This window comes from Silurus meridionalis, chromosome 20, assembly GCF_014805685.1.
Source record: "Silurus meridionalis isolate SWU-2019-XX chromosome 20, ASM1480568v1, whole genome shotgun sequence".
Lineage (NCBI taxonomy): Eukaryota > Metazoa > Chordata > Actinopteri > Siluriformes > Siluridae > Silurus > Silurus meridionalis.
In genome coordinates this window covers 10,991,091-11,010,447 of record NC_060903.1, presented here as the reverse complement: position 1 = coordinate 11,010,447, position 19,357 = coordinate 10,991,091, and the positions used below count along the sequence as shown (strand labels likewise).

The following is a 19,357-nucleotide window of genomic DNA, read 5'->3' as shown; positions in this document are numbered from 1 at the left end:
AACACATCAAGCAACATGGTATCACTTTATTCAAGAAAATGCAGCATCCATTGTTTTTAAAAAGAATTTTAAATTGGCTCAGACCACAGTATATTCCTCAATCCATTTTAAATCTTTGGCTCATCTTTGGTGGTGTTTTTGGATCATGTTCATCTTATCTTATCTTCTTATCTTATCTTATCTTATCTTATCTTATCTTAAAATACAACAAAAGTAACAGTCATGTGTCAAGTGTTTGGATCATGTTCACCTTATCTTATCTTATCTTATCTTATCTTATCTTATCTTATCTTATCTATCTTAAAATACAACAAAAGTTGTATTTATAAAATGTATAAATACTTTATGACTTTATAAATATTTATTAAATAGTTGTGGGTGTGTATATAATATTTTATAATATTTTTTAAAAATAAAATAGAATAAATCAAAAATAATGCAATACACGGTAAGGAGTGAGTAGCTACAGTGGCACTTTGCTAACTCTTGTTTTTTTTTTTCTCCATAATCCTGGCATTGTTGTGCATGTTTTCAAGTTTAATAATAATTATTTAAAAACTGCATTAAAAGTAGGAGGCAGAGACTAAACAAAAAAGAGATTTTACTATGTTCCAGGCAATAAAAGTATTGCATGTGTACAAATATTGCATATTGCATTTCAGTACAAATACGTGTACCGTTACACCCCTAAAATGTAATTATTAAAAAGAAAAAGCCAAACTTCCCTCTGACAGGCTTGAATGTGATTGTTTGTATATTTATACCTGTATCCATTCCCTGGTAGAATCTTCCGATGGTGTCCAGCCATTTTCATAGTAGTTTAATCTTGAACGGAAAGGAGACCAGCTGGGATTGTACTGAGATGATGCAGTAATTTTCTCATTACTTATTTCACCAGATTCCATTCCCAAAGGAGACAGGCACTCATCTGTAACACACCCAAACACATTCAGTCAGCAATTCTTATACTGATGTGTCTTTAAGGAACAATTATATAATCTATGCGGCTAAAATGATTAGTACATTGTTTTTCCACCAATGTTCTTTCATAGTTTTTTTAACTTGTGCTTGGAATATTTCCAAATATTTTTAAATAATAAACTTAAGCCAGGTTAACAAGTAACCATTATTACAACAAATTATGCCACCTGGTCCCCCCACAAATGTCACACATTCTAATATTTTGTTGGACTGCCTTTTGCTCTGATTGTGGCATGCCTTTGCTGTGGTCCAGTGTTTATGTTATGTTCCCTAGTGTATATTGTCAATAGACAACCACTTTCAGGTCTTTCCAAAGATTTTCAAAAGGGTTCAAAGTCAGGACTCAGGCTGGGTCACTCTTGGACATTCACAGAGTTGTCCCTAAGCCACTCCTCTGTTGTCTTACCTGTGTGCTTAGGGTCATTGTCATGTAGAAAGATGAACCTTTGGCCCAGAAATAGATCCTGAGGGTGTGTAACATGTTTTATTGAGGATATCTCTGTAATTTGCTCTATTTAGCTTTCTCTCAACCCTAAATAGCTGCCCAGTCCCTGCTGCAGAAAAACACCCCTACAGCATAATGCTGCCACCATCATGCTTCACTGTTGGGAAGAGCACAGGTGATGAGCGATGCCTGATTTCCTCCGGATATAATGTTTACAATTGAGTCCAAACAGTTCAATCTTGGTTTCATCAGACCAGAGAATCTTGTTCCACACATTGTAGTCCATCAGGGGTCTGTTGGCAAACTTCATGTTTGCTTCTATGGATTTTGCTCTGATCTAACCACTCTGCAAAAAAGCCAAGATTGGTGGATGGCTGCAGTGATGGTTGTCCTTATAGAAATGCATCCCATCTCCACACAGGTTCTCTTGAGCTCAGTCAGAGTAACCATTGGTCAACACTCTTACTGTAGATTGTGTCAAGGATGGACAACACCAAAACAGTTTTTATTTAGCGTTGTGTCCAGTTCATTAACTCGGTTTGAATTATGTTTTTTTTAAGTGATGGAACTGATCTACAGCACTTTGCAAAATGGTTTCATTTACCACAATTGTTGCACTGTTTCTGGAAAGCAGAGCACTTAAGTGGGCATGGTATATGTTACAGTTTATGCAGCACATGCAGCCTCGTGTTTTAGTTCTTTCGTGCTCTTTTCGGACTGTTCCTGTAATAAACATATATTAACTGCGGAGTCCAGCGTGAGCTTTTTCGTGGAGCAGCTGTTTGCGCACGCAGTCACTTTCAATCCCACAAATGACACGGTCGCGTATTAGCTCATCGTTAAAAGTTCAAAAGTCGCATTTTTTGCCAGTATTTTCAGTGTTGAAACATACGACTGAATAGACTCACCAAGCTTTTGATTAGTGGTGTTGAAGACGTCTGTCCATTATTATATTCTTTGTGGTGGGCAAACATAGTTCAGAAAACTTTTGTAGTAATACATCAGGATCTTCTGTCTTCTTCCTCAGAGAATGTGAACACCTCAGATTTTTCCACTGCGTCGGGACCTGTTAAATTCAGCAGGGTATAAGCCTGCAGTTTCTTTGATTTGTCTGACAGACTGGCATTGCGATATATTCGCCATTCCTTTTTAAATTTGCTCCAGCTGTGAACTATATGTGCAACGAAAATTAGTGGATCAATAGGACGGAGACCTTGAGCCATGTTGTAACACTTCTCGCACCATGTAGATTGTGTCAAGGACGGATACAACACCAAAACAGTTTGTGTAACAGAACACATTCTTGTTTCCCCCTAGCTGTCTTACTCTCACTCTATTTCTCACCTAACCCCTGAAACCCTGTCTACTCCTTAAAGGGCTATGTGACATTGAACCACTCTACACTTACTAAGGCCCTTCTCTCCTGATTGCTAAGTTTGGCTGGACCAACTTTTGGAAGAGTCCTGGTTGTGCCACACTTTCCATTTGTGAATGATGAATCATCAGTGCAGCAGCAATGTTTTTGTAGCATGCCCCAGATCTATGCCATGAAACAATCCTGTCTCTGAGCTATGCAGGCTGTTCCTTTGACCTCATGACTTGTTTTTTCTCTGATATGCATTGAAAGTTGTGAGGCCTTGTGTTGTGTGCTTTTCTAAATCATGTCCAAACTGCTACTACTACGGTTTATTAGTAAGCCTTTATTACCATTTTATCCATTCTTAAAAGCGTTATACAAATAAAAATGAATTGAATTGAGGTTGTGGAAGACAGTTTCATGTCACAGGTCATACAGGAATGTAAGCCTGAGCACAGCAACAAGAGATAAGGTAGATAAATCAGCAAGGCTTTTCAAAGCAGTCTGGCATTTCAAGATGTACTGTTTACCCTTTTTTGAAAAAGCACAGTGAATCAGGCGATTTTGAGAACCATAGATGCAGTGGTTGGAAAAGAAAGTTTAATGTAGAAGATGAATGATGCATGATGTCCAGCAGAGCCATCTTTAGAGAACCAGTGGGACCCAGGTATACCCATTTATTGTACTAAGAACACTGGCCAAAAGGAAGAATTACTTTTCATGGAAGAATTGTGGCCAAAAATAGAAACCTCCAATGTGGAAACAATTGGCTAAATTATTTAATTATGCACAAAAAACATTGGAACTGGAGTGCAGGTGCTCTGGACTGATGAGTTAAAATCTGATATACATTGCTGTAGCAAATGAAACTTTCCAACAGTGAAGCATGGTGGAGGTTCCTTGCAAGTTTGGGGCTGCATTTATTCAAATAGAGTAGGAGATTTGTTCAGAATTTATGACGATCTCAATGCTGCAAAATACAGGCAGATATTTATCATCCATTACCAGTAGATAGGTGACTGATTGGCCCCAAATTTATTCTGCAGCAGGACAACATGTCAAAATATACAGTCATTGTCATTAAGAACTTTATGTAGCATAGAGAAGAACATGGAGTTCTGCAAGTAAAAATTTTGGCCCCCACAGAGCCCTGATTTCAACATCATCAAGTCTGTTTGGGGATTACATGGAAAGACATAAGGGTTTGAGGCAGACTACATCTATGGAAGATCTGTGGTTAGTTCCCCAAGATTATTGGAACATCCTGTCAGGTTCCTTCAGAAACTGTGTGCACATGTACCATAGGATTTGATACAGTTGTTCAGGCAAAGGGTAGTCACACAAAATATTGATTTGATTTGAATTTTTGTTTCTCTTCCTTTTTCTCTTCCACTTTGTTAATTAATAAACTATTAGCACTTCTAATTTTAAAAGCATTCTTACTCTACATCATTTGTTCACACATCTGACACTATTTTCACTTTCTGTTGTCACTTATACATGCTAATGATTTTAAGAAATTCCATCTCTTTCTAACTAGAACTCACAACTGGGCAGATGAATACAAAGCTGTGACACTCAGGAATAAAGAAAATAAAATGCTAAGCACTATTCTTTTAGAATAACTAAAAGGATGATTGACAGAGAGCTGTACTTACTGGCTTCCTCAGGGCTTTGCGCTTGGTTGGAGCGAATCTCGTAATTGGATGAGAAGCCCTCCTTTGTTATTGCGCTGTCAGTGTGGATGGAGAGCGACAGAATGCCAGTGTAGGACACAACCTGGCGTGGCTTACTGGAACCACAATACCTTCCAATATGAGGGCCAACTGAGAGATAGAAAGTGAGAGAGATAGAGAGAGAGAGAGAGAGAGAGAGAGAGAGAGAGATGTTTGTGTTCATTCCAACAAGAACAAGATCTTATCTGGCGCCCAAGATGGCTGCCTCATGTGTTTGGGTAGCAAGATGCGCTCCCTGAAATCTGATAAGAATCTTTTTTTTAGGATAACCATCCGTTTGAGTTTCTGAAACTTAGTTTTCCTACGTACTTAACTGGAACAGTTTGGAACATCCTTTTAAAAAATGGAAGAAAAGAAACCCATATTTAAGTATTCCATGGATTTCCTGAAAGGCCTCAAGCAATCAGCTCCTCCACCAAGCCCTCAACTAAGAAAGCTCTTATATAACGAAGGACTTGCACAGACACCAGTCAGGAAACGAGGATGCAGAGGGGGTAAGAAGACTTTGCACAAAATTAAGACCATTGTTGGTAGAAGATTTGATTACAAAACATCACGCTTGATTGGATTGAGGAAAAGAGATGCACTCGAATCCAGTTTGATACAAGTCAGAGTAGAGCATAAAAAGTCATCTAATTATGCTATGCTTCCAACTCTTTTAATGACTAACCCTAGATCTCTTGTAAATAAGATCGATGAGTTTCAAGCTATTTTGAATGGAAAGTGATGTTGACATAGCTGCAATTTCCGAGACCTGGTTCACCTCCCACATGCCTGAGGATTTATTGGGTATTGATGGATACACTTTATATTCTAAATGTAGAACCGCACGCCGAGGTGGAGGAGTTGCATTGTACATCAAAGAAAGTGTCCCATCTTACCCTTTAACCTGTATTAGTGTTCCCGATCACCTTGAATGTCTGTGGGTAAAGGTGAGACCATCGAGGCTCCCACGACATATATCCGCTATTGCTGTGTGCGTAGTGTATTCACCGCCTCAATCACCATATCAAGAAGAACTCATTGACCACTTAATAACATCATCTGATCTGCTTTGTACAAAGTACCCTGATATTGGACTCATTATACTTGGAGATTTGAATCATCTTAGAGTCCAGGACATCTGTTTGGATAATACATTTTGCCAGGTTGTCCAGAATAACACTAGAGGTGATGCAATACTTGATATGATCATCACTAATATGAAATCAGTGTACAAGAAACCGGAAATTCTCCCCCCTGTCAGCTCATCAGATCATAATTGTGTTTTGTGGAGTCCTAAAGTACATGTAAGACCACCTCAGTGCATTAAGCAGGTAATACGACCTATGCATGGGCCTAGTTTGAATGAGTTTGGTAGATGGATTACTACTCAATCATGGCAGCAGGTAAATGAAGCTACAGGTACCAATGAAAAGGCTAATGCTTTTTATAGTACCATCATGCCTGAAATTGACCGTCATTTTCCTACGAAGACAGTAAAAATGTATCCCTCGGATAAACCATGGATTACTCCAAAAATTAAGCATTTAATCTGCCTGAGACAAAAAGCTTTCAAGACTGGGAAATCAAGTGCTCTATCAAAATTCTACAGGAACAAAGTCCAAAAGGAAATAAGTGCTGCAAAAATACACTACTATAAATCAAGGGTAGAAGGTACCATCAAAGGGAGTCTGAGGGCTTGGCACAGGAAAATTAAATCAATGTGCGGATCTGTGAAAAAGGTGGATCGAATTGAAGTCCCGGGAATTAACCCCCAAGATTTTGTAACAACTGCTAATGTGATTAACACAAAGTTGGTCAAGGTGTCTCAATCTCTCCCGCCTCTTAAGTATGCAGACCTACCTTCTTATCTTCCATCTCCACCCTTGCCCACCATTCCAGAATGGGAAGTGTACAGAAAATTATCTTCCCTAAATTGTCACAAATCCCCTGGCCCTGACATGATTCCCTCAAGAATATTGAAGGAGTTTGCATGCGAAATCAGCAACCCTATTTGTGACATTATTAACAGCTCCCTTGTGGAAGGCGTCGTTCCCACACAATGGAAAGAGGCCATTGTTGTTCCCATACCAAAATCTTCTCCTCCGAATATCGAGGAACTAAGACCGATCTCATTAACATCTCAACTGTCAAAAATTTGTGAAAAATTTATTGAGCAATGGATCGTGAATGATATCACACCAAACCTAGATCCTATGCAGTTTGGTAGTAGACATAACCATTCCACAACACATAATTTAGTTAGCCTGATGGACTTTGTGTATAAAGCTTGTGATGAACCAGGTTCAGTGTGCACATTAGTTACAACAGATTTTGCCAAAGCTTTTGATGCTGTCGACCATACAGTAGCAATAAAGTGCCTCCTGGATCTTGGAGCGAGACCTAGTTTAATCCCATGGATCAGTAATTTTATGTCTAATCGCCGTCAAAGAGTGCGTTACCACGGATATTTATCCGATTTGGAGTATCCTTCATGTGGAGTTGCCCAAGGAACCATATTGGGACCCATAATCTTCCTAGCACTGATTAACAATGCTCTTCAAGATCAAATTAACCACTGGAAATATGTGGATGATATGACTATGGCCCAAAGGTGGACAGTTCATCAGCCCTGTACTCTCCAGAATACATTAAATGACCTTGGCATCTGGGTTGAGGACCATAAAATGAAACTCCACTCAAAAAAATGTAATGTCTTACATGTCTCCCGTATGAAACATTTGCCAACTTGGCCACCACTTTCTATAGATCATAATATTCTAAACATCTGTGACTCTGTTAAGATCTTAGGAGTAACCATTCAGAGTGACTTAAAATGGGACGGTCAAGTGGACCACATGTTGTCCTCAGCTAATAGAAAGCTTTTGCTTTTCGCGGCTAAAGAAATTTGGAGTTCATGATCAAGAACTGGTTACCATCTATACTGGGTACGTACGTCCAGTGTTAGAGTATGCGGTCCCAGTTTGGCATAATTCCTTGACCACTGATCAAATTAAAAGGTTGGAAAGAGTGCAGAAACGTGTTTGTAAAATCATACTGGGACGAAGGTACGAAGGATATTCTGATGCCCTCTCCTTTCTTGGATTGTGTACACTAGCAGAGAGACGTGTCCAATTGTGCCTTGATTTTGCTAGGAAGCTATATAAGTCTAGCTTTAGAGATTGGCTACCACCGCTTAGGGAGCAGCTGACTGGACGCCAGATGAGGAACTCTTCTAAACTGACAATCCCCAGATGCCGAACGGAACAATTCAGGAGATCACCTATTCCATATATGTGTAGACTTTTAAATGATTATGGATTTTAAAAGGACTTTGTATACCTTTATGAAGTATTTTATTCTTCCTTTCTTTTAATCTTGTATTTTAACTTGAGTAAATATGCTTTGACATTTCACTGTAACAGCAAAATAATTCAGTGTTCCCCTATGACAAACCTCTTAGGGTACCTGTAATGATGCTGATAAAGTCAATAAAGTCAATAAGAACATGTACAGTTAAAAATCATTATTATTATTATTATTATTATTATTATTATTATTATTATTATTTATTGTTTGTTTTTTATTCTTTAAAAAACAAAACCAATAGATTGAAAGGGAGACAGCTTAATAAAAACTTAACCATAAAAAGTAGCAAATATGTATTTAACATCAAATAGACTATTAGCAATAATGTAAAGCCAATTGCACTTTTGATTAAGCAATACAAGCTTAATAAGAATATAGGGTGATTTTAAATATTAGGGGTGACCCTGAATAGTTAAAGATTTGATGTTTTAATGGGCGGAGCCTGATTTGACTAACAATCTCACTGTACAATTTTCTCATTGGTGTTATGAATTGAGAATCATGCCATTTTACTTGTGTATGCTTAATGTCTGATTTCATATAGAACTACTGGTTTTCTCTAAATAAGTTAATATACAGCCTTTTATTATAATAATGCTGTAAACAGAAATGTGGGGAAAAAAAGCTTTCAATAAATATTTTAACATGCGTGTATAAATCCAACCACCCCCGTGACAGATATAGGTTTCCCTTTACATAATCCTTGCCTTTGAATGAGCTGTTTTGGCAGTACAAGAGGGAAGTTCTTTCCTATTTATTTTTATGCTTAAATGCCGGAAAGACGTAAAAAGCATTTCAATGCATGTCATACTCTGTATGTATGTAAATGTGACAAATAAAATTTAATTTCTTCCTCATAACATCTAAGGGAGTTTTTCCTTGCCACATGTAGCCATGGCTGCTCATCAGGGATAAATGCACACCATTCACTTTAACTGTTGATTACTGTAAAGCTGCTTTAAAACAATGTCTGTTGTGAAAAGTGCTATAGAAATAGACTTGACTTGACAGAGAACTACATAAAATAATAGAGATAATTTTAACATGAAAGATTATTTGTAAATATAGTAACTTAGCTCATAGTAAAGCTTCTTAAATATATATTATTAGACTCATCCTGACTTCTGCAGGCCTGTGGCATTGCCACCTCACAGTCAAAGGTCATGTGTAGGGTCACTATCTCTTTCTACCTGTTGGGTATCCATCCCAGATCTCCAAGTAGTCAAATCGACATGAGGCTCCAGTTGCCGCTGTGTTGTCAGGCTCCATGTCAAAGCTCTCAAACTCTAACACAATCTCTGACATCCTGGGTGCAAAGATGATGAATGTGCAATCCAGGCTGTTAGGGTAGTTATCAGGAAAGCCTGGAGTTTGGATCAACCCACTTAGAGCAGTGAAGTTTCTGGAACATTCTGTGACTGACAATATCAGAAATCAATACAGTATTATAAAATGCCATTTAGTAAAGTAAAGATATACTAATACTGCAAATGACATTTATAATAATGAAAATTATTGGGTTAAAAACCATACATCTGTAATACATAAAAAAAATATATCATTAGCATATGTAATATTTTACATTTTTTTATTGTTAATAACTTCAAATTCAGACAAAGTGTCAAATTTTAGACAATACTCATTTCAGTGCTCAGATTTAACCAGTAAATTCAGCTTTTGAAATTCTATTTAAAAAAAAATTTAAGTTTAATATCTGGGCTACCCACATGTAAGAAAGGGGAGTATGTTGTGTTTTTTTTTTTTTTTTTTATCTGTCTCAAATGCCTACATTTCTTGGGAGTGCACTCTAAAATAAGTTTATACAGTGGGGGGGGGAATAATTATGTGATCCCCTGCTGATTTTGTAAATGTACCCTCTTATGAAGAAATAAACAGTTTTATGGTAGGTTTATTTCAACAGAGAAAGAAAGAATATAAAATAAATCCAGAAAAAATCATCAATTAATATTATATATAAATTAATTAGTATTTGATTAAGTAAAATAAGTATTTGATTACCTACCAACCAGAAAGAATTCTGACCACCACACACCCAAATTAGTCCTGTCCCTTTAAGAAAGAACTCCAAATATCAACTCATGTGCATAAAATACACCAGTCACAGAATCAACCTCTTCCATTAAACATCACCAACACCATGGGCAAGACCAAAAAACTGTCAAAATACATCAGGGACAAGATTGTAAACCTGCACAAGGCTGGAATGGGCAAAAAAAAAAAGGAGGCGTGTCACAGCTATTTAAATTCATAATCTCAGCATCACACAAAAAACTAAGCACAAATGTAACAGATTTGAAGTTTTTTACACCAACATAAAATATTTAGCGTCCGACAGCAAGTCTACTCAGTTAATTCAATAAATTATTATTTATAGACCCCCAGGGCCCTAGTGTAAATTTCTCATTGAATTTGCAGATTTCATCACAAATCTAGCTACTTCTTTAGACAAAGAATTACTTCAATATTCAATTTGATAATAAGGAAGACTACTTAAGAACAGCAGTTGTGTCCATTCTAGATTCAGTAGGAATAAATCAGAATGTTATAGCACCCACTCATAGTTGTGGACCCACGCTTGATTTAATAGTAACTTTTGGATTCGAGATAAAAATATATAGTCATAATTCCACAGTCTAAAGCTATTTCAGATCATTACCTTATCTCTTTTCAAATCTACACAAGTACCTCGCCACATTTTATGAATAAAGGAGTTATCAACATAAATTTTATCTCCATCTAACCCTTGCAGAGCTCGACTAGGCAAATGAATGAGCTTTCCTTAAAGGAGTGTGTAAAGAACACTAAACAGTGGCTTGATAACCTCCTTCTGCTCAACTAGGATAAGATGGAAGTACTATTACTAGGACCACATGCAGCTAGAAGTAAACTTTCCGATTACGTAGCATCTCTGGATGATCTTTCCGTCTAGGTGTGTACAGCAGGCAAAGGCCTTGGTGTGGTTATTAACTTTAATCTTTCCTATGAGGCTTATCTGAATAGAATTACCAGGATAACCTTCTTTTACCTTAGAAATGTTGCTTAAAATAGTATGTTGACACAGGATGCAGAAAAAATAGTTCATGCTTTTTTAACATCTAGAATAAACTACTGTAACACTTTACTGTCTGGGTGTTCCAGAAAGTTAGTCTTCAGTTAGTCCAGAATGCAGCAGCAACAGTCCTTGATTTAGAAAATATGGCCACATCACCCATGTTTTAGTCAGTCTACACTGGCTTCCCATCAAATCCTGCATTGATTATAAAATCAAAAACTACTACTAATGTATAAAGCACTTAACAGTCTCACACCGCAGTATCTGAGTTAACTTCTGTACCAATATGATCCTCCACGACTACTTAGATCCAAAGCTGCAAGCTATTTGTTGGTACATCAAATAATGAAGACTACAGCAGGGGACAAATCATTCTCTTCTAAAGCCCCACAATTATGGAACAGCCATCCAATTAGTGTTTGGGACAGTGTTCAAATCAAGGCTGAAAACATATTTATTTAGTCAAGCCATTTTATCAGTCATTTTTTTCTTAGGCAAAGGAGCAGAACTGGAGGGATCATGGATATAGAGTGTTCGGTAAAGATATTTGTATGCTGTTGTCCCCTCACTCTCAAGTGTTCACTCAGGTTTGTTGATGGTGATGTGGTGGGCTGTCTCTTATCCCAGAGATCCCTCATGTCTGTGTTACCTTCTGGCTCTCCCTTTAACTTATGCTGCAATAGCGAGTCTTGCTGAAGTCCCCTAACTGCACAATGTCCTTAAGTTTTTACAAGAATAAGAATACTTGGAATATAGAATAATCTATATCTTTATCTCTCTGTCACCCACTCCTCTCTCTCTCTCTCTCTCTCTCTCTCTCTGTCAAGTTAACCATGCTCCTAAGGTGACCAGTGTTCCTGCCCTTCTCCTCTCTTCTCCTCGGATCTGCACGCTTTGTCCCGGCCTGCATCTGGATAGTGTTCTCTTCAGTTGAAGGCCACTCTGTGCAGCTGGAAATGGTTTTACATCTACAGCGTGGGGATCCATGAAAGTACAGAGTAACACAGTAGCTTTGACGATGGATTTGTACTGTATCTAGTGTTACAGTCTGTTATACTGATACAGGACTACAGTGGGCATGCTTTTTGCAGATTGCAGTTTGAACGATTTGATCAACATCACTGCACACCTCAACATCATTTGTCTGTAATAAATGGACATTCAGTGGGTTCCTCGACTGGGTGGCAAATAAGGAGTCTGAGTCTGGTTCCACTCAAGGTTTCTTTCTTATGCCATCTCAGGAAGTTTTTTCTTGCCACAGTCACCACCGACATGCTAATTAGGGACAAACTTAAACTTTAGATGTTGACCTTGAGCTTTCAGCCTATGCAAATCAGATGTATAATAAGGAGCAGAATTAAAAATAAAACAGACCTGTATTTTAAAGGTGCTTATCTAGCAATAACTGCAGCACATCATTGTAGTGCGATACTAGTCAATCTGAGGTTGTTATATAGTCTTTGCTGAGGACAGTAATCATTTGTTTCATCACATCATATTTCATATCATCACATTTTGCCACATGGTTTCACCTGGGGTGATTTAGATGCCTTTGGAATAATACTTGTAAAAAGAAGGGCTACCATCTAACCACCCTACCACATAAATGAAGAATATGAAAGATTGTTGTCACATGCATGCAGTGATTATTTAACATGTTCAGCTTGAATTTTTCAGCCTGATATTGACAGGTTAAATACGAGTACTGAAAAAGTAATCAGAATAACAGTTTCTAAGCATATGTGAGCATGTCTATATAAGTCTATAATATCTGATTGTGTGTGTGTGTGTGTGTGTGTGTGTGTGTGTGTGTGTGTGTGTGTGTGTGTGTGCATGTCAGACCTGCTCTGTGCAACTCATAGCGGATGCTGAAGCCAGCACCAGTGGTCTCGTAGTCAGAAATGAATTTGATCAGCAGTAAATTTCCACTAGAGGTGATTGGGGATGGAGCAATCTTACCACAGAACTTCCCTACCAGAATTGCCTTTTCATTGTCCCCATCGTACACTTCCAAAAAGTCATACCTGCATACAGATAAACAAACAAACAAAACAACAACAAAAAAACAACCTTGTATATAATTCATATAGCTTTCACTCATCAACAAAAAAAAAACTAGGTTTCCAAAATGCATAAATCATGATAAAAAAATCACTGAATTTAAAAATCACATTTCCTTTCAGCCTTCTTCCATGCTGGTCCATGTCATAAATGTGACCCAGTACCTGTGAAATGCAGCAAAATTCCTGCAAAATTACCAGACTCTAGGTTGAAAGGACCCTACTTAGCGTTGCTATTCCAAATTTAGAACTTTATCATTATCAATATTTAATCTTTAATGTTTTTCATTGAAAAGTGTTCATGTTAAAAGTTCTCTTTTAGCCAAAATAGAAAAATTAACTTTTGACAATTTACTCCAGAACATTTTGTGAGCCATCCATAAAATAAATTAAATGTAAACTACTGGGGAGCTCAAAACATCTAGATAATAAAGCTGTCAGTCTTTCGAGATGTCAACTAGCTTGTAAATTAAAAATGCACAAAAGATTTTTACCAATTTTTTTTGGTAATGTTTTATTTTAATGTAATACTTTTTTGGTTTATCTCACCCCACATAGACCCACAAAAATATTTAAACCCTCTAAAGTACTGCCCACGGGTTGTATAATAAACTAAAAAAAGATCATCAGTACAGGGTTACCTGGGTTTTGAGGCCATGAAATATCCAGGGTTTTAAACCCTGCTTCCATAGTGCAAGTCTGTTGTTAGTTAATGCAGAGACCACTCTCCATAGTCTTGCAAAGAACATACCCTGAATGCAACTTGCTAGCATGCACATTTGAAAAACAAACATTGTAAATTACTTTTAAAGCACATGCTTTGAGGTAAATATATGCATACAGATGAATAAGGTTTCCTTAAAAGTTTAATAAACACAAATACAAAATACAAAATGAATACAATTTCCTTGAGGCAAAAAAAAGGTTGCGCTTTATCTAAAATAAATGTAGATAAATCTTTTAATTGTGTGAAGGCTAAATTTTCTAGCTCATATTCTGATTGTGTATATCTAAATTGGTTTATTTCTTTTTAAGTTTTTTTTCTGTGGTAATATAATATCTACTATAAAATGACAAATTGTGTTAAAAGTTTACTTACAACTGGATTTATAAAATCAGAGGCAGACTTAAAAAATTATAGGCTGTTCTTCCATATTTTCTGATCCTACAAAATTCCAGACATTAGAGATGAAAGACCAAGCTAATAAAGACTAGACTCAGAATCCAAAATGTACACTCCCAATGTATAATAGGGAAGTGGTAGCTCAGTGGTTAAGACAGTGGAATGCTGATCAAAATGAGTTCATGAGTTTAAATTAACGCCTTGGCAGGCTAGCACTGCTGGGCCCAAGACCCTGGTCAAAAAATATCCAGGTGTATAAATAAGATAATTAGAAGATAATTTGCTGTAAATGTATAATGCTAGTGTTATAAAAAAACATGGTCATTAATTTGTATTGTGTTTTTGCAGACATTTTTAAATGCATGTTGACACTGTCTTTTCTCTAAGTCAGGGCATTTATTACTGAGTGCAGTTCATTGCTCCCTTGCTTATAAAAACATTCAGATAGTTACACAGCTTGAGAACCTTTACACACAGCTTTAATAATATAAAAGGCATATGTGTGTGTGTGTGTGTGTGTGTGTGTGTGTGTGTGTGTAAGTGTGAGAGAGAGAGAGAGAGAGAGAGAGAGAGAGAGAGAGAGAGAGAGAAAGAGAGAGAGTAAACTATATACTATAACAAAAATATAGCATTCAACAAGTCTGAACACAGTTTGTTGAACAAGTCTGACTGTTTCAGGGTGTGGGTGAATTGGTTGGTAGCCAAAGCACCACAGGCTCCTTTTGTATACGATTAGAAGCCTAATAAATGTCTGGCCCAGCTGATAACGCTCACTGACATCATTTCTGCAAGAACTCACCATGTGTAAACCAGTAAAATAGGGATGAAACCACTTTTATAGCCTAATCTAATAGAATTTGAAGTGGCATGTGAAAATATTGTAGTGTGTGTGTACCACTCACATGCAGTCACGGCTCTCGAGCTCGAAGTGCGGGTTGAAGTTGATGAGGATTTGCTGGTGCGGATCGGGGGCGCTGATAAGCCAGACACACTGCTGCGAAATCGGGTACCCAGAAGGATAGCCTGGTGATGTCACGTACCCGGCACTTGTGACTGTGATATTACCACCACATGCGCTGTCTGTGAAGAGGTTAAGAAAATGAATATGAACATTAACATTTAAATTAACATTTAAAAGGGATAAAGTTATTTTATTAATTTGATAAATGTGTAATCATTATGATACAGGAATACTGATTTCATGTTTAATCCGATGAAAAATAATATTAACTATTAAACTACTATAAACGTCTCCCATTAGGGGTCGCCACAGCGGATCATCCGTATTCATGATCCGCATGTTCAATTTGGCACGTTTTTATGCTGTATGCCCTTCCTAATGCTTTTTTTTTCCTAACGCACATTTATCCGGGATTGGGACCGGCACTAAGAGTGCACTGGCTTGTCAAGTCAAGTCAAGAAGCTTCTATTATCATTTCAACCATATATAGCTGATGCAGAGACAATGTTTCTCCAGAACCCTGATGCTACAAAAAACATCATAGAGCTACAACATAGATTTACATACAGAACACAGAGCTAAGAACTAAAGTAAGCTGTCCTGTCTTCTAAGTTATCTTAATTTCTTTATTACATATTTTATTTTACAGGAATGCAAATTATTATTATTTATTTGGTTCAGACAGACAGCAAATCATACATTTACTTAAGTGCCTTCTGACTTTTAACACATGACCCTTTAAAAACAGGCCTATATAATAAAAAAAAAAAAGATTAAAATAAAACCAGACGTTTTTTTCCTGTTCTGTGTGAGAGACTAGTGCTGTCCTGTGGCCGCAGATGTGCTGAAGTCATTCAGAGCAGAGGCCTGTACACTTCCTACTAATTGCTGACTGTTGTAACCTTCAGAAAATTTTGTTGTAATCTTTTTTCATGCTACAGTCATTGTTGTTCTCTAATTTTGATCAGTGTGTTTTCTGCAAAATAATGTTTTTTTTTTTTTAAATGCCTTAGTTATTTTGTGGAAAAGGTGTTCTGTTCTTGGTATAGACAGGACAAAAGCAGTGAAGATGACATTAGTTCAGAATTGTTCAATTGTTTATTAATTGTTGATCGCCAGTGTGTATGTGTATGTATGTATGTATATATATATATATCTTACCATGCTTGGTTTCAATGTGCTAATCGCCATGCTAATAATGAGGAAAGCTTGGACAATATTCTGTTTGTTAGCAATCAATTGTTTTTGTATTTAATTATAATAAACTGAATGTGTTTATAGCAGTTCATATAATGAGATAAGTGTTAAGTGTTCTATTTCTTAATAAACGTGTTTATTTTCTGTTTGAAAATAGACAACTACAATGGTTTCAGATCGCGTTGAACTTTTCAGTTCTCTTTTTCATGCAGTAAAGAAATGAAGAGATTCATTAAATGTTAAAACATTTATGTAAAAAGTGGATTACTGCAGTCGTAAATGTGTACATAGTACTTGTTATTATTTGCATTGCTGCTCTATTTAATTTGTACTGGTTTAATCAAAAATAATTGATCTGTATTGTATAGTTTTTTTTAGGTTCTTTACAGCTCCGTGCATGGGAAAACGCCCTAAATATGTGTCTTTATTCACTTTAATACATATTCTCCCCCTTTTCCAGTTCACATAAGGAGATTAGAGTAATGAAGATAAGTTCAGACACAACCACTCGTCGAAATGTCACGGGTACCACAGGTGCGCACTGTGGACTTATAAACCAAACCAAGCAAGATTGTAGATGCTACGGATAAAGGGAAATATAGTACACTTGTAGTGGGTGTTTAAATAGATTATACACGTAGTTTTGTAGACTTGTGGCTTACGTTACCACAAAGGGACATCGAAATGCAACTGGGGTTTGGAAGTGTGCTACATAACATTAATAATGACAGCGGCTGTGAAAGAAACAACTAAAAAAGCCGAAAAGCACACACACGCACGCACGCAATGAAATACATGAATGCAATACAGAAATAGAAACGTTAAGAAGAATACAGTAAGGTGTAAAATATATGTTATTAGTGATAAATGTTAGTAACAATAAAACACACCGCCACCTCGACCACTAATACTGCAACTCAATGTCTTAGTTCTATTCTTAAGACATAACAAACACCAACTTACCTATCTGTGCTAAAACAGCAATTGTGGACAATCCCATTACAAACACAAACAGCAACGCCACGTATATCTTCAAAAAGTTCATTTTCAATTCAACACACAGTAAAACAATGGTATCCTTGCAGTTTCAGATCTTGAGTCTTGGTTTAAAGTTTCCGGCCAGAGACCACCTCAGCTCGTGCGCATCCTGCCTTGTGAGAAATATTTAATTCATATCCAAGTCTCTGCTATCCAAAGTTTCTGCGACGGGGTTTTGTTTAGTTTTCAGTGACAGCAGTCCTCAAACCGACTGGACAGCTGTTAGTTCGCACTGAATGGAAATTCGTGAGCGCTGTCTCTCACCATTGTGCTGAAGCTGACAGGATGCTGCATTCATTGTGAAGCTCGTTCAAGGGATACTCCTATAGTAACTAAAGGTCACTTCCGGCTTTTCTTTCGGTGTATAAGAACAAGTTAGAGCTCTCCAGTTGCCTGTCTGCGTACTGATTAGACGTTTGGAACGATAAGAAAAATGTCTTCAGATAATTTCCAACAAAGTGGAAAAACAACTGATCTCGTTTCAGAAAGATTTCCAGCCCTATAATATTGCTTATACTAATGCTGCTTTTGCAGACACGTATTAATGTTAGTAGAAAAACCTCAAGGTTTTAACGTCCTGTTGAGGTGTACGTGTGTAGCTTCACTGGCTTGGCAACATCTAATCCTCAACCTCGATCAGAATGTGTATAGGCAAAAGTCCACGACAGTTTATATTCTTAAGCCTTGATTTATCCCAACCTTTTTTCACTAGCAATCTGTTATACATAGGTGTGTGGTTTCGTTATCAAAAATAAATACATCTAAACAAACTACACTTGGTCTTATTGCAACTGCATAAAACGCGAACTTATACAGGAGCGAACTTGTACAGGCATGTCTCCGACTGTACCCGCATGTGCTGCCACCGAGTAATTTAACCTGAGTTCAACAAGGATTTCATAAAGGTCCATAAATTATGTTACGGAATAAGCATAGATTTTGCTATTTTACAGTGAAAAGGGGTTGGAAAGGGTTCCATCATGATGAGTTACTAAGCCACATTATCACCAAGGCTGTGCACAGGGGTTGGGCCAGTGGCTATTCACTGTGCCTATGCCCTCATCAGCTGAGGTTTTCCTCCCAAAGTGTTCTGTTACCACTCAGCTGAAGATCCACTGACTCCGCTAATCGGCTCCATGTTTCTCCCTCCCCGCTCAGCATCACTTTTATCCAATTAAGTGCAGTAACGAATTACATTTACTTCGTTACTGTTCACCACTGTCTGCTGAACTATTAATTTGGTAGTTTGCTTTTGTATTTCTGTCGTTAATGATTTGCGCTCTGTCTTCTAAAGGCATTTACAACTTGTATGAATTATCCATGCTCTTAAAAATATAGTGTAATTTAGAATAATAAAATATGAGGTTATCAAGATATTTCAGGGAATAGTACCAAATAAAAACATTTTGCTGTAATAATTACAGTGTGCTGTCTTCTCTTTTAATTGTATATTTGTAACAGCTGGATCATTTGTATTATCAAGCACCCACTCCCTTTGTCTCCCGTTTTTTTTGGTTTGGGATACGGCCCCTCAAAATGTATGTGCACAAGATTATTGAAATTACGATTAACTAATGGTATGAATGTACGTTTTTTTTTTATTTTAAAATTTGCTTTAGAACAGGTTGCATGAGTTATGCCCGGTCATGTGGTTACAAGTATAATATAAAGTGCTGTCACGCAAGTTATGTCATGCGAAACCGTGAAGGTAGAGCTGACCTTATTTCGGGGTACTCAATCTCTTTTGAGAAATGTGATGGCGATGAGAGGCATGGCTAGACCAGAGATTCCAGAGATGTTGCACTGCTTGAATTGAGGGAGGCTGGGGGGTATTAGGTAAGGTATTAGGGACCCCCCATGACAAGTAAAAAATAGATTTAGGGGTCCCCAAGATTATTTTAGTAAAACATATATATAAATTACATATCTGATTAAATTCAAGCAGTTAGGATATAGTAAATTTTGTGAATTAAAATTTTTTTTTTTACAATTTACAATTATTCTTGTGACATAAGCATGGTTATTTAAATAGTTG

At 37.0% G+C, this 19,357-nt stretch overlaps 1 protein-coding gene across 3 annotated transcripts in view; it reads right to left on the bottom strand.

The window, feature by feature from the left end:
- Nucleotides 1–17,647, bottom strand: part of LOC124403332 (neuropilin-1a-like) — an 85,500-nt gene extending 67,853 nt beyond the window's left edge. Inside the window, exons 1-6 of one of the 3 annotated variants that reach the window (XM_046877022.1) lie at nucleotides 17,248–17,647; nucleotides 15,029–15,206; nucleotides 12,786–12,967; nucleotides 9,061–9,288; nucleotides 4,442–4,609; nucleotides 765–928 (exon numbers count right to left, since the gene is read on the bottom strand). In XM_046877022.1, the coding sequence (XP_046732978.1) occupies nucleotides 765–928; nucleotides 4,442–4,609; nucleotides 9,061–9,288; nucleotides 12,786–12,967; nucleotides 15,029–15,206; nucleotides 17,248–17,329 (1,002 nt within the window). In that variant the 5' untranslated portion in view covers nucleotides 17,330–17,647. The remainder of the gene's footprint in view (nucleotides 1–764; nucleotides 929–4,441; nucleotides 4,610–9,060; nucleotides 9,289–12,785; nucleotides 12,968–15,028; nucleotides 15,207–17,247) is intronic. The other 2 variants (XM_046877020.1, XM_046877019.1) reach the window with 2 other exon arrangements.
- Nucleotides 17,648–19,357: the final 1,710 nt, after the last annotated feature.